General features: G+C 38.6%; 1 protein-coding gene across 1 annotated transcript in view; it reads left to right on the plus strand.

Moving 5' to 3' along the window:
* Positions 1-600: 600 nt before the first annotated feature.
* LMNB1 (lamin B1) overlaps positions 601-16198 on the plus strand; it is a 62773-nt gene continuing 47175 nt past the window's right edge. The window contains exons 1-2 of the mRNA XM_027869195.1: positions 601-686; positions 1111-1572. Coding sequence (XP_027724996.1) covers positions 1226-1572 — 347 coding nt within the window. The 5' untranslated portion in view covers positions 601-686; positions 1111-1225. The remainder of the gene's footprint in view (positions 687-1110; positions 1573-16198) is intronic.

Here is a 16198-nt window from a genome sequence, read left to right on the forward strand (position 1 = left end):
AGGAAAGTGAATGATAAAATAAACTCATTTAGAGAGACCAACACAAATACAACCAATAAAATTTGCCACAGCACCTCTATAATTTGTGTCCTTCCCCTATTCCCAAATTGCACATATTTTGTTGGAGATTAATGTCCCACTCGATTTAATAGTCTAGTCTTTCTGTAACCCTCATGGAGTAGTAAAGCATTTAAGTTGGGAGTAGCAGGGACGGGGATACTCTAAAATAATAGGGACACTTCCTCCGACTTGCACAATTGTTTACTGGGGGCTGAGCCGCAGGGCAGCACGTGAGTCTGCCTAGCCAGACTCGGGCCACACTAAGCCCAACTGACACCCCTTCCTCCGATTCAATCTCCTCTCCCTGGTTCCCCTTACTCCCACGGCCTACACTAACTGAAAATCCTGGAACAGCAGCTGGGGGTCGTATTTTGAATTTAGTTGCTTGGCACCAGCTGATTGAAGAGACCTATCTGTCTGGAGCTGGTATTGGCTCCTCCAGCGTCACGCGGAGCTTTTGCAAGCCACGGTGGGGATTCTGAACCAATAAAAAGATCGGCTCCCCCGTCTCTTCCCTGCCCCGCTTTGCAGACCATATCGTCTGTCTTTTTCTGGCAGCGGTCCCCTTTCCTCCTTTACCTGAGAGGTCACAAAGTGCTGCAGATCTAAGGACGAGACGGCGGGCGGTGAGTGCGTGAGAATTACTAAGTCAGCCCTCTATTGTACTTTTCTTTATATAGTGTTCCTGCTTTTTAAGAAATATTTAAATCAGTAATTATTTGTAAACAAGCCTCTCCGTTTTCCGACCTCTGTATCTTTTAAAACTAGTCCTTTGTTACTGTTACATTTCCCGTTCACTCTTCCCTAGGTGTTTTTCTTTGACGCCTGAGCCTTGGGTGTGCGCTATTATATTTTTGTGTTTACTTTTTGCAAACTGGCGTCTGAACCCTGTGTACTAGTTTCTTGGCTTTAGTGGGTTGGCATCCTTGTTATCGCTGCTCGCGTTTATGCGATAAGCTTTGATTGCAAGCTTATTGGTCTCTCCCTCCCCGCCGTTCCCCCGTCTCTCCGCTCCCACTCATTCGCAGTTTCCTCCTCCTCTTTCTTCAGCTGCTCCCTCTTCTGCCCGGTGTTTACTGCCGCAGGGCTAGACAGCCAATACACCACGCTTCTCTACTCCAGCACCACCATCCACTGCAGATTACACCGTCTCACATTGTTGGTAATGGCGACTACAACTCCCTCGGTGCAGAGAATAGGCGGCCGGGCCAGTGGGCCTGCAACCCCGCTCAGCCCGACCCGGTTGTCCCGCTTGCGGGAGAAGGAGGAGCTGCGAGAGCTCAACGACCGGTTGGCGGTGTATATAGACAAAGTGCGGAGCCTGGAGCTGGAGAAAAGCGTGCTGCAGCTGCAGGTGACTGAGCACAACCGCGAGCTTACTGGGCTCAAGACACTCTATGAGACGGAGCTCGCGGACGCCCGCCGGGCCTTGGACGACACGGCCTGCGAGAGGGCCAGGCTGCAGATCGAACTGGGCAAGTTTAAGGCAGAACATGATCAGCTGCTGCTTAAGTAAGTGTTTGCTCAGCACGCTGGAGAAGGATATATGGATCTGGGTTTGGGGTCTGAAGGTAGAGATGGATCTGGGCGGTTGTGTTAAATCCTTTAAGGGATCTGAAGAGATTCGAGATTGTATTTTTATAATCCAGAGATAGAAGGGAGGAGGAGAATAGGCAATCAATTTTCTCTCTTTCTTCCTTTCAGTATTCCCTTGTTGGGGTGGGTGGGTCTTCCTGACAGGATTCTGTACTTGAGATAGAGGGGAAGAAGAGATCTTTTCCTTGTGTTCTCTAACTGAAAAGCTGCAAACTTGACCATCTTTTGTGGTGTTAAAGGAAGGAACCGGCATTTTTGCCATTTTACAAGTTATGGGGATGAGAGGCTAGTAGGAATGTGACTTGTGTTAAAAGGAAGGCTGATCCACAGAAATTTGTAAGGAAAACTATTTTCTTGGGAGATTGGAGGGGGAGGGGTGATTCTGGAGAAGAGGGAGCAAAAATGATGATAACTAAATGTGACAATTGCTCAGTCTTAATCTGTTTGCTACATTGGGATTCATGCTTTGCAGGCGTGGAAAGAAACTAAAACTTACAGCCATCTCATTCACTTTTCTTCACTTCATATGCAGGAGATGGTGGCTACATGGGGCAGCTCTAATGTTTAGAATGGATCTCCCTCTCTCTAAGTCCAGATAGAGCAGAGTAGGTAGGTTTATAACTTAATTTCTAGTCTTATGGTTTTGCTGTCAAGACAGGTACTCTAATGGTGCGCAATAGACATGACTGCCATCTCTAGTTTAAGATCAGTGAAGCTGGTCACAGCTTTGCTGGGGGTGGGGGGTGTAGATGTGGTAGCTATTGAGAAAAGTCTGAATGGGAACAAGAAATTATCATTCTAGTCCCTGAGGGCAGGGCAGGGTAGCACTGGACATTACTCAATTATATTGTTTCCTTTGCTTTTTCCCTGGAGGTGGAATGATAAAAGAACCCCTACCTACTTTGTGTGTAGGTGATAAAAGGACCCTTAGCTGCTATTCAGACCAGCCCTGGAATTTCATGGCCATAATTGAGCATGTATCACTGCTGTGTAGCAGAAATTGTAGATTTCTTTCTGTTAAACAAATGTATTAATATGTATCCAGTTCAGTATCTCTACTTTTGGTGACTTGTTGAATCCGCTCTTCCATGGGCATGTATCTTCATTGTTACATAGTGTATAAAATACTTGTTTTTCCCACCCAGAAATACTGATTTTACTTGTTTCCAACTATCTCATTTGATCCTCACAACAATCCTGGGAAGTGCTATTATTATCCCCATTTTACAGTTGAGGAAACTGAGGCAAAGGGGTTAAATAAGCCTCCTAGGGTCACACAGCTTGAAGGGTCTGAAGCTGAATTTGAACCCGGGTCTTCCTGACTACAGGCTTAGTTAGCTATTCAATGTCCTATAGCTGCTGGGCACTTATGAGCACGGGAAGTCATTTGCTTATATTTACAGAACCTGACTTCAGTTTTCTTTGGTGAAGGGCCAGGCTAGGGAGAAGTGATTTACGTTCTTATTGCTGTCAACTTAGACCCAAGGTTATAACCTCTCCCAACTTTATCAAATCCCCTCCACCTCCTGCTGCTGCCATTGTCACCTCTTGTTAGAGTTAGTTGTCCTTGGAATGGATAGCATTTTCCAGTGAACTCAGTAGCTGAGTGATTTGGTCACTGTGATGCTACTTGGGCTTTCTGTATTGATTTGGGACAATGGACTACACTCTAAGGATGGAAAGAAGCAATGAACTGAAAATGGGCAAGGGCTGAGGGTAGGTTGAACTGTGTGATCTTAGAATTCATAGCCACACTTGATAAAAATATAGCAGCATATTTTTGTTGAATAGCTTTTTCTTTTTAAAGCAAAATTTAACTAACATTAAAAAATGTTTGTGTACTAACTAAATGTAGACAATTATGCTAGTCCAGATTCGGTTCAGAAATTCAGGACCCTGACAAAAAGTAGCAAGGTGGTATAATAAAGTGCTGAATAGGAAGACCTGTTTGAAACCTGCCTCGGATACTTAGCTGTTTGGCCCTGAGCAAGCCCCTTAACCTCAGCCTCAATTTATTCATCTGTAAAATGGTGATAATAAATACAGGTAGTATGAGGGTCAAATGAAGTAATATTTGAAAAGCACTTTATGCCTTAATTCCTAGTCCTAGTAAACCTCACAATACTAGTTTCCATTTCCAGTTAAAATTCTTGCAAGACCAGGTTTGGTGGCTTTGCTTATTTTCTTTTTTTGAAGAACATTTGGAAGCTGAGCTTGGGAGGTACAAGGAAAGAAAGAAAGAAAGTTAGTATCCTTTTAGCTCTTATTTTTAAAGATAAATTTATTTTAAAACTGGTATCTTGTGGTTTTTAATCAACAAGCACAGTGAGATTTTATAGTCTCTACATCTCTCAGTTAATAGTGAGATGGCAAAGATATGATTAATTTTTTGCTTGTGAAAGGCTTCCTGTTTCTCTAATACCTTCATCAAAGAGATTCCCTTGATTTGTATTTAGATGATTTTCATAAAGTTTCTGTAAAGATGAGAGAATAGTCATAAAGGTTAGTTATTAATTTTGTCTTGGTCACCTGGGGGGGGTTCGGGGCACAAGGGGTCAATAAGGTCCAAGCCTTTTTTTTTTTTCATGCCTTTGATATCTTCCCCTGATCTATGAATTTGGTGCCAGGAAGTCTTGAATTTGATTTCTGCCTCATGCGCTTACCAGGTGTGGAACTCTGGGCAAGATACTTAACTATTCTGGGCTCAGTTTCCTAATCTGTACAAGATGGAGTTGGATGTTAAGACCTCTTAAGGTCCTTTCCAGTTCTAAGTCTACAATCATGTGATTCCCTTCTGATATCTTATATATTAGTCCCTCAACACATCCTCACAATTGTATTGCCTTCAGCACTTGTCTCCTTCCTGCTCTCTTTCTGTCTCTCTTTTTCTCTCTTTCTTTCTCTCTGTACGCATGCACACACATACATACATACATACATACATTCTTTGTTCTCTCTGGCTCCTTTCCCTGTCTTTGTTCTCTTTAGTGCCATTTCTATTTCCTTTATAAGTATCTTGGGGACTGTTATGTTAGGGTCTAAGTGTGGTGGTTCCATTATCAATGACAGGGAAAAGTTTAAAAAAAATTTTTCCATTCTTTACCATTTTCCTTTATTTTAATTTCCCTGTTTTTATCCTTGAATGCTCCTGAGATGACATTTGTTAATTACTTTTCTTTAAAAAAAAATTGATTCACTGGACTGTTTTAATAGTCTGTTTTTTTGCAGCACAATGTCTCCCATCCATTCATCATGATTAGGATTCCTTGGAAATGTAATGAGAAAATAACTGGGTGATAATAAGTATCAGATAGAAGCATAATATAGGGAGATGTATGTTCATCAAAAGTATTTCTCCCTGGGATGGCGATCCAGCCCGTTGTCTGGATTAAGAAGGAACTTCCAGTGGATTGTGGAATCCTCTAGAAGCTCCTATTTTCAGAGTTCCTTTTAATGACTGTATGAACCCCAGGACATTGCAGAACCTCTTGCAAGAACCCAAATAGGTTTAACCTATTCATCTACACAGGAAAGAATAGGTGGATGAAGAATGTCTGTGGCCCAAATTTGAATACTGTATAGAGCTTATCTAGCAGAGTGTGTGTGTGTGTGTGTGTGTGTGTGTGTGTGTGTGTGTGTGTGTATTCCATGTCTCTGAATGGGGACTTTTCTCTATAGCTACCACATCTACCCCCCCCCCAGCAAAACTGTGACCAGCTTCATTGATCTTAAACTAGAGATGGCAGTCATGCCAATTGCACAGTATTAGAGTTTCCCAGAGATTGGCATACTCAGTACTCTCAGAACAGCTCCCATGTAGGGGAGTCGCAGAATCAACAAGAAAACATTATTATGTCAAGTCTAAGTATAAGCTTTCCATATTAGTGGAAGTCTAATTTTTTTTTTTGATTTAGCAGTTTTCATAGGAGCTTATGATAGATGGTGCTAACCATGACTGTTCAAAGTTTGTTAGAACATCTGCTTTTAAAATGTTAGGAGACATAGTTAATTTTGGCAGGTGTAAAGTTGAAATCGTAGAAAAACAATGATAAAATTAGTTATGAAAAAGAAATTGCTCAAATTAGGTAATCTTTTAGGGCTTAATTCTGTAGATTTGCAGAATTCTTTTTTTGTTTACATGTTTTCAACTATAAGCTAACTTCTCTTGCATTTTACTTGACACATCAAATTCTGAAAACCTTGCTTCACGTGAAGGAGATTTCATGAAAAGGATAATACAAATTGCCAATCTTGAACAACTATAATATGTTTTTGGTCTTGAATCATAAGAGGAAAATTTTCCCTTTTGAAGAATATAAATGAATATTACTGAAACTCTACTTAGGGAAGCTGTATTTGATGCTTGATCCCAGCTTAGCTATTGGTAGGTGCCCTTTTCCATTCCATGCAAATTAATTAATTATTTCTCTTATTTAAATTTTTTGGGGGGGGTAGGCGATGGGATTAAGTGACTTGCCCAGGATCACGCAGGTCGTAAGTATTATGTGTCTGAGGCTGGATTTGAACTTGGGTCCTCCTGAATTCAGGGCCGGTGCTCTATTCACTGTGCCACCTAGCTTCCTCTCTCTTGTTTAAATTTTAAAAAGGAAAAAGCCAAAGAAGTTTAAGAAGGCTTAAAAGGTTTATTAGGCCTCTGTAATTTAATATTTTCAGATTTATCTTTATTGCTGAAAATGAAAGACAAGATCATAAGATCACAGATTTAGAATTAGAGGGGAACTTAGAGGTCATTTGGTACAAATCTCTCATTTTTTAGATTAGGACACTGAGACCCAGAGATATTAAATGACTAAAAAATTAAAAGATTTTTGTTATTGTTCATTCTTTTCAGTCATGTCCAACTTTTTTGTGACTCCATTTGGTCTTTTCGTGGCAAAGATAGTAGAGGAACTGAGGCAGACAGGGTTAAGTGACTTGCCCAGGGTCACACACTAGTAAGCATCTGAGGCCAATTTTGAACTTGGGAAGATGAGTTTCAGATATCAGGCCTGGCATTCTATCCACTGCACCACTTAGCTACCCCTACCCAAGATTACCTACGGAATAAATGGTAGAGCTGATTCCAACAGAGGTCCTCAGACTCTAGAACCAGCATGTTTTCTGCAACAGCAGATATATAAAAATATCTTTGGTAAAGGAAGTCAGACTTCTCCTTGAGGGCAGCAGTAGGCATTCATCTGATCTCTCCTCCTGGAACCTCCATTTATGGATAGATCAAGCACCTATTCATTTCCTACCCAGCTGTTCTCCTTTGGACTTCTGCATGGCTCCCAGACTTCTTCATCCTGTAAGATCTCATTGGTACCCACTGCCCCTGGTGCTTCTCCCTCCCTTTCACTGGAGAGCAGATACCTCTCCTCCCAGAGGAGTCACCTATCTCTTCATTTCTCACTCATCCATCTCTGGATTTATCCATCATGCCCCTGTGGTGGGTATTTCTACCCACTCCCTACTTTTGTGCTTTCTTTGTATATTTTTGTCCCCCTTTAGATTATAAGCTTCCTAAGGGCAGTATCTGTCTTTTGCTTTTTTGTATCTTTAGTGCTTAGCACTGTGCCTGGCACATAGCAGGAATGTTTTTTGACTGACTTTGGCTTTTATTTTGTTTTAATTGAAAACCAAAGAAATGATGGGTTTAAGCTTTATCCTTTGTGCCTCTTGTAATGGGGTAGGTGATGTATGTAGTTATATGAGAAGTTGATATATTTATATTAGCCTGACTTTTCCATTGAGTTGCTGTATGAAATCAGAGTAATCAAGTTTTATTTATCTATTGAAGGAAATAGGCATAAAAAGCACCTCTTTAATGGATAATTTGTGCCATGTTGCTGGGGTTCACATAGTGAGTAATTATGTGCAAATATTTGATTCTTAGCCTAGTGGGATAAAAATAGGAAAAGTCTGGCATAAGTTAATTGTAATCAAGTGAAAGATTTTTTTTTTAAGGACAGGATTATGACATTGCACTTACAGATATATTAAATATAATTTGAAATTTTTTTCTTTCTTTTTGTGAATCTGACTAATGTCAGAAATTATTTCCTTATACAAAGAATGATAAAAGAGGATTATATGTAAAACTGTACAAGTTACATAAATTTTTTTTTAAAACCTTTGGAAGACATGCTGGTCTTGTAGGCAGAAGGACCTGGATTCAAGTCCTGCCCCTGATGTATGTGACCTAACTTCTCAGTGCTCTAGGCATCTATCTAAGATTATATGTTACAGAACTGAGAGTTTTCTCAGTGTATGTTCCTCATACCATTGAAATCACAGGTCCTGTACTTATTTAATTTAACATGATAGTTCTAATACTGTCCTGTTCATCTGCATCTCCTTCTGAACTTATTCTGTTATTTTCTGTGCATTTAAAAAAAAGTTTCATGGGCACACTTACTTTGTTCTCTTTTGTTCCTTTTTGTTCCCACTTTTGGTTCTTCCCCATAAATTTCATTCCCACCAAAAATTCTCCCTTCTAACTAGTATAGTCAAGCAAAACAAGTCTGTTATTTGTGTATGAGAATATATATCTGCTGCACTTCTAACCCATCACCTCATCAGTCTTCTGGACTTGTGATTGATCATTGCAATAATCATAGTTCTTAAGTATTTCATAGAGGTTTCCCTTTACAGTGTTGTTGTTCAGTTATTTTTTCAGTTGTGTCTGACTCTTTGTGACCCTATTTGGGGTTTTCTTGGCAAAGAAACTGGAGTGGTTTGCTGTTTCCTTCTCCAGCTCATTTGACAGATGAGAAAACTGAGGCAAACAAGGTTAAGTAACTTGTCCAGGGTCACAGCCAGTAAGTGTCTGATTTGGTCAGATTTGAACTAGAAGTCTTTCTGACTCCAGGCCTGGCACTCTATCCACTGCACCTCCTACTTGCCCTTACAATGTTATAGTCATTGTATAAATTGTTCTCGTTTTCACTTTGCATAAGTTCGTGTAAATGCCCCCAGGTTTCTCTAAGTCCATCCCTTTTGTCATTTATACTGGGTTCAATACTATTTTATCATGTTCATATGCCATATTTGTTCAGTCATTCCTCAACTGATAGGCACCCTCTCTGTTTACAGTTTTGTTTTGGTTTGGTTTGGTTTGGTTTTTTTGCCATAACAAAAAAAAATTATACTATAAATATTTTTTTTACTTACGGGTCGAGTCTTCTTTGATCTCTTTGGCATATGTGCCTAGTAAAGGTATTGCTGGGTCAAAGGAAGGTGACTTTCCTTAGAAGATAGCTTAATGACTTTCTTAAATATAATTAACACATAATTCTACTTTAAACTCTGTGTTATCTTCCATGTCATACAAATAGAGTCAACTCATGCACCTGTGCAGTTGTATATGATCATATTTTAAACAGCACGCCTACCACCATATGCTGCCTTTCCCCTCAATTTTTAGATTCCAGTTTTAGTATTAAACACACACACACACACACACCGAGTACAATATTAAAGCTTCATTGTTTCATATTAGGGTCTTTTAATGAATATTTTTTTCAAGGATCATCAGGCTATAGCAGAAGAAAGCCCTTGATGTAAAGATATATAATGTTGCAATTTCCTTGGAATTTCTAGAAAGGATTTAAACTATCATGTCACTTGTCACCCCCACCTTCCTGAGATGTTTGCTAAGAAAATGGAAAAACCAGAAAGAATGAAAGACAGGCTTGATACCTTACAGTTATGTAGAATTTTATCTTTGCTAGGGAGAGCATGCCAGAGAATTTTACATCATAATATGTACAAGTACTCAGGGCATATAGGAAAAAAAAATTTTTTTTCCAACATTTTATTTTCTTAGTCCTCTTAAATAATTGATACAGCTCTTGGAGGTTTGCAAAGTACTTTTACATACATTTTCTCATTTGAACCTTACAACAACTGCTTATGTAGGTACTTTGTATTATTCATATTTTACAGATAGGAAAATTGAAGCCCGGGTTAAGAGATTTTACTAGTGGTCATGGTAGCTAGTGTCTGAAACAAGATTCAGGTCTTATGACTCAAAGCTCAACATTCTGTCACATTTTCTATGTAGTGGAATTGATGTTGTTCCTTTAGCTAGCCGGAGCCTAGAGAGCATGAAAATACAAGGTGGGGGCTTTTTTTTTTTTTTAATGTATCTCCAGTGACATATTTATGTGGTTGGTGCTTAATAAATGTTTGTTGAATTGAGTTGAGGGCAGGGAGGTCATCAAGTTATAGTCTAGGTCACAGGTTCTCTAACCTGACATCTGTAAACTTGTATTTTTAAATATTTTGATGACTATTTCAGTATAATTAGTTTCCTGTGTAATACTGTGTATTTTATATATTTTAAAACACTATTTTAGGAAGAGATCCATAGGCTTCTTCAGATTGCAAAAGGGGTTAAAAATAAGTTAAAAACATTATGTTCTAGTTAAACTTGGAATAGTGGTCAGTGTACTTAGTAGAGTAACTTTAAATGCATCAGGAAGCTGTATTTTGTTACTTCCTGTTAACAGACCTAAGATACAATGTGTAAAGAAGAAATATTAAAGAGAATAGATTAATGGAGACACATTTTATTATTTATTTCAGTTACTTTGAGTGCCATATACAAAACCCTGCCTATTTACCCATTTATTTGCATTTATCTAATCTATTACTGTTATAGTCTTTCACATACATTACCTGACCTTCATAATAACCCTTCAAAGTCATGTGTTATTATTTATCGTTTTTTTCAGTTGAGGAAAGGGAGGTTCAGAATGAATGAATGAAAAAGCATTTTTAAAGTACTTACTATTTGCCAGACACCATGCTAAGCACTGGGGATATGGATATAGCTAGCAAGATGGTCCCTACCCTCAAGGAGCTTATATTCCAATAGGGAATAAGCTTTGGAAAGCTCTAACTTGGGGTGTGGGGAGTATGTCACATGGTTTAGCTCACCAGTCAGAGCCCCTGGTCTGAGTTTTGGTGGGAGGTATATAAGAAGGAGGGCAGACTGCAGGTGCATAACTTGGACACTTCAAGCATTTAGATGATTTTATTAGTAACCTCATTTTCACTTTTGCAACCACACACATTTGCAGCTATGTGCAGTATGAAAAAAATGAGGGGAACAGTGCAGGCAAGTTTGTCTAATGGCTAGTTTCCTACTAGATGCTTCGCTGATCTTGTTCACTCTACTGTGGTAAAGAGCTCCCCATGCATCTGTTGCATGTTTTCATTGCCTTTAAAACTCAAGTTTTGTGTTGCAATTAAGCCCCCACAGCATAGTGCAAGTAGTGCAAATCCTTTGGGCCCTAAGCCCAAGTCTGCAAATGTCAGTGATGCAGCTTAGTGAGAAAATAAAAGTGCTAGATAAACTTCATGCCAGAATGTATGCAGCTGCTGTCAGCCAGGAGACCCTCACAGATCTCAAACAACATTGCAGGAAGCACATGTCAGTGATGGATTATTTCAGGCTGGTGTGTTATCTCCAATGCCATCCACCATCCATGAAGGACGACATGTTGAAGGTGATGTTGAGATCTCACCAGCCTCACCTTCTTCCTACAGCAGCAACTAAAGTCCCAGAAATTTCTTTCTTGGTATTCAGAGGGTGACCAAAGTAGAGAGGTTTACAGCAGTATAGTATACAGTATGACACCCTCACACTATCATCTGATATAGTGGAAGGTAAGATTCATGTTAAAAATGTTTTAGTTTTAAGAATTTTATCTGCTATACAATATTTATGATACTGTAGATTACATGTGCTATAAAAAGTGAATATTGCCAGAAACCAATGTTTTTGGTTTTTTAATTGAGATGTTGGCAGAAAAGGTCACAGAATTCTAGGGAATTACTAGCAAGAAAAAATATTTTGCATGTTCCCATTTTTATTTTGTATACACATTTTATGGGTTATTCGTGGTTACTGTGTTAGCAAAAGTGTATATTATCAGAATTAATGTTTCTTCATAACAAAACAAAAAGTGAATATTGTCAGGAATCAGTGTTTTTGTTTTTTTAATTGAGATGTTATGCAGAACAGTGTTTTTGTTTTTTTAATTGAGATGTTATGCAGAAAAGTATATTTTTAGCCATCTCTAGTGAAAACTTAGTTTTTGGTGGTCACAGGAACCTAACCCCATATTTTGCATAGATTCAGTGTATCAGCATTTATGTTTTTGACTTTTGCACTGTTTTCTAGGAATATTACCCCCATGAAAGTTGAGGATTTATGGTAACTCTACCCATGGTCATACAGCTAATAGCTGGCCAAAACCAGTAGTTGTGACAAGACCTTCGCAACTCGTTTCTTAATCTATACAACCAAGCAGATGTCTCTACTTACACATGACTTTGAAATTTATATACCTAGGCCTGATCTCTGACCACCCATCCTGCTTACTACTTGTGTGATTTTGGGTAAGTCACTTCACTTTCCTGGGCCTCAGTTTCATTACCAAGAGGGGATTGGACAGAATAATTTCTTAGATCTTTTCCAACACAATCTTATGACTCTATGACCCTTCCTCTAGGATGGATTGTAAGTCATATTGTCTACATTTTCACTTGGATGGTTTGGTAAGAGCAGTATTTACTATGTAGGCAAGGCCAATTTTTCCCTAAAAGGTATACCTTTCAAGGTATTATATGATAATTACAATAGTAGCTAGCATTTATATAGCTCTTTAAAGATTGCAAAGTACTTTATGTATTACCTCATTTGATCTTCGCAACAACCCTGTGAGGGAGATGCTATTATTATCCCTTCAGATGAAGAAATAGAGGCACAGGGAAGTCAAGTGACTTTAATAGAGTCACAGAGCTAGTAAGTGTTTGAGTTTCTGACTCCAGGTTCATCACTCTGTACCACCTTGCTGCCTAAATTTCTCTATCTGGTTATGAAGCCTTTTGAGCTTTTGTTTTCCTCTCTGTAACTTTTAAAATATTTTATTGGTTTTCTTTTTTTCATCTTTATTTCTACCTATCATTTCACTCTCCTTTATAACAAGCACAATAATTTACTGCACTGGCCATGCCTGAAAATGTCATTTTTATACTCTTTGTCCATCAGCTAAATGCCAAGAGGTGAGTGGATTGCTTCCTTCTCATTCTTTTTAAAGTCATAAATACAGCTACCACTGTATTGCTCAGAGTTCTGTAGTCATTCAGAGTTATTTTCTTTTGTATTGTATGTTTGGCTTCAGACATGTCTTAGCTGTGTGACCCTGGGCAAGTCATTTAACCTCTATTTGACTCAATTTCCTCAACTGTAAAATGAGTGGATAATAGCACCTACCTTGCAGGGTTGTTGTGCAGATCACATGAGATAATATTTATAAAAAGACTCCGCACAGTGCTTGTCACATAGTAGGCGCTTTATAAATACTTATTCTCTTCTCCTCTCTCTCTCCCTTATTGTATTCATTGTGCAAATTGTCCTCTTGTTTCTGCTCATTTCGCTCAGTTATCAGTCTGTGCAGGTCTTGCTGGGTTCCTCTGAATTTGTTATTTGGTCATTTTTAGGGCACAGTAATATTCCATTGCAATCACGTACTGGAGTTTCATCAGTTATTCCCCAGATGATGGACATCCATTTTGCTTCAGGCTCCTATTTACCTTTGTCTTTAATATTTTGGGTGAAATAAACTTACTAATGCTATCCCTGGGTCAAAGGCACAGTTTAATACCTTTTTTGTATACAATTTTGTATTGTGTATAATTTTTTTATATATATAATTTCAGACTGCTTTCCAGATCAGTCAAACTGACTTACATTTTCACCAGTAGGACATTAGTGTTCCTATTCTACTTTAGTTCCTCCAACTATAGCCATTGTCATTTTCTGTCATATTTGCCAACCCAGTGGATGTAAGGTGGGGATATGTCTTTCAGTTGACAGGAATACTTAACTCTGCTATACAGAATAAAGAATTTAGAGTCAAAAGGAGTGTATGCATGGTATGTATGCAGATGATGAAGGTTAGACAGGTGGAGTGATACACCTCTGATTTCACAGAACTGGTGGAGCTGGAGAGCACTTCCTTCCAGCATGAAGTTACGTAGTAAGATTGAATTAGCAATCAGAAGGATACTTGGCGAGTATAGAATCAAATCAAAGAGAATGGGATAATTTTGTGGAATATTACACTGGGCTGTGGTAAAGTCTGAAAAATTCTTTCTTCCATTGTAGATTATTTTATTGTTTTTAGTACACACACACACACACACACACACACACACACACACACACACAACCCCCAATTGCAGAACACTAGATAACCACTGACAAATTACTTTGTTTTTGTTTTTTTTCATTGTTCCTCTTATTGCCAAATACTTAGGTCATTACAACTTTTTACATGAGAGACAAGTCACAGTGACTACAGTCTATCTTAAAATTGGCTACACTTTACATCCTGTTTGAGGGAAGTAGTCTAAGCCCTTGCTAAGGTTTAGTAACTTCCCTGTTCTTATCAGCATCACATTTAAAAATAATTTCTTAGCTGAGGTATTTCCTGGAAAGAATTCCTTAGGTAGCTAATCTTATTTTTTCATATTAAACCTTGTTATGACCTCAACGTCAGCAGATTATATCTTATTTGAATATAGCCAATATTATACTAGGCATTTATTATACTTACCTCATTTTCCTCATTACCTCTGTTAGTAGGAGGTGTGAAAGAGGTAGCTAGGTGGCACAGTCAATAGGGTACTGAGACCAGAGTTCAAATGCAGCCTCACATATGTACTAGTCGTGACCCTGGCTAAGTCGCTTAACTTCTGTTTGCCTTGGTTTCCTCAACTGTAAAATGGGCATAATTACAGCACCTACCTCCCAGGGTTATATAAGGATCAAATTGGTGCTTAACACGGTACCTGGCACATTACAGAGGTACTATATAAATAAATGCTTATTCCCTTCTCTTTCCTTAAGATAAAAGATAAGTTTCTAGATTTGTTGTTCAGTTGTCTCTTACTCTTTGTAACCCCGCATGGTATCTTGGCAAAGTTACTGGAGTGGTTTGCCATTTACTTCTTCAGTGAATTAAGGCAAACAGAGGTTGAGAGACTTGCCCAGGGTTATACAGCTAGTGAGTGTTTGAGACAAGATCTGAACTCGGGTCTTCCTGACTCCAAGCCCAGCACTCTATCCACTGAGACACCTAGGTGCCCATATTTCTGGATAACCATAAATAAATACCTTCCTTTTTTCCCTCCCTGCTGTATTGACCTCTTGACCCCTAACACTGGTATCTACTCTGAAGGTTTTACCTTGAATAGGTCACAGTGGATTTTGAGGGTCTCTGTGATCCCACTTTAGAACATACTTTTACATGGGGAGGTTTAGGGAAGAAATAGGTGGTTTGTCCAGAGAGTTGCAGAGATTAGAATATTTGGTTATTGAAACAAAATGTGATAAAGAAATTGGGGAGCTTGTGTTTGGAATGAAACCACTATTCAAGGATATAGTAGAAAGAACACTAGGTTTTAAGTTAGAAGACTTGAGTTCAGGTTCAAATTCTGTCGATAGCTGTGTGACCCAAGTAAATTAATCTGTAAACCTCAGTTTCCTCCTCTATATAATGGGGATAATAATGCCTGTACTACCTAGTTCATAGGGATGTTATGAGATCACATGAAATAATAATGTATGTAAGACATTTTGTACATTATATGTTATATAAATGTTGGCTGCTTTTATTTGTTATTATTAGTAATATAGTATTATAACTTGGAAACACCCATTTCTTTTCACCCAAACACCAAATGCATATCAGGAAAGGAAAAGAGATGGGAAGTAAAGATAATAAAAGGTAGTAATAAAAGGTAAAGGTAGTAATAAAACATTAATATTGTTTCCTTGAGAACTGAGTGCTCTGTGTTGGTACCTAAAAGTTTTACAGAATGCTGGTGCAACCATTAACTGCATTAATTGAAATGAGGCCTGGGTTTGAGGAATTTAAAAGTGAAAAGATTTGACTGGTTTCTCTTCATTTAAATTTCTTAATTTGGCAGCAAATGACTCTTCAAATGAGATCTGTACTAGGGAAGGGAGAAGGAAACACAGGCACAAGAACTGCATGTCCAAGGAGACTTGCAGCTGTCTCCAAATCTTTGATGAGATTGGAGCAATGGTGGTAGACCAAATATAGATGATGTGGAAGCTCCAAAGATGACTTCTCATCTTCTCTTTTTATATAGGAAAAGTCCCATCTCTTAACTTTTCAGGTGTTCCAATATGGAGATTGGTAAGGGAGCAATTTGCTACCTATGTTTCTAGATCTACACTTTGGAATCTCAAGCACAGTAACTGGTTGAGGTGGATAAAAGTATGGACCTGCAGTGTTTCCTGATTTACCTGTAGTTAACTAACAATGGGATATGGAGGGTTTTATCTGTATTGATAGGTGCTTTAGAGTTATTATTAGGAAAAGAAGAGGCTGAGGTTTTAGGAACGCAAGCAAAAACGAGGAAATTAACACTTACAGGATTCATTCCAGTTGTTACGTTGGGTACAGAATTTCCAGAGAGTGCCCATATCTGCCTGTAT

The sequence above is a fragment of the Vombatus ursinus genome, unplaced genomic scaffold, assembly GCF_900497805.2.
Source record: "Vombatus ursinus unplaced genomic scaffold, bare-nosed wombat genome assembly UNPS02014792.1, whole genome shotgun sequence".
Lineage (NCBI taxonomy): Eukaryota > Metazoa > Chordata > Mammalia > Diprotodontia > Vombatidae > Vombatus > Vombatus ursinus.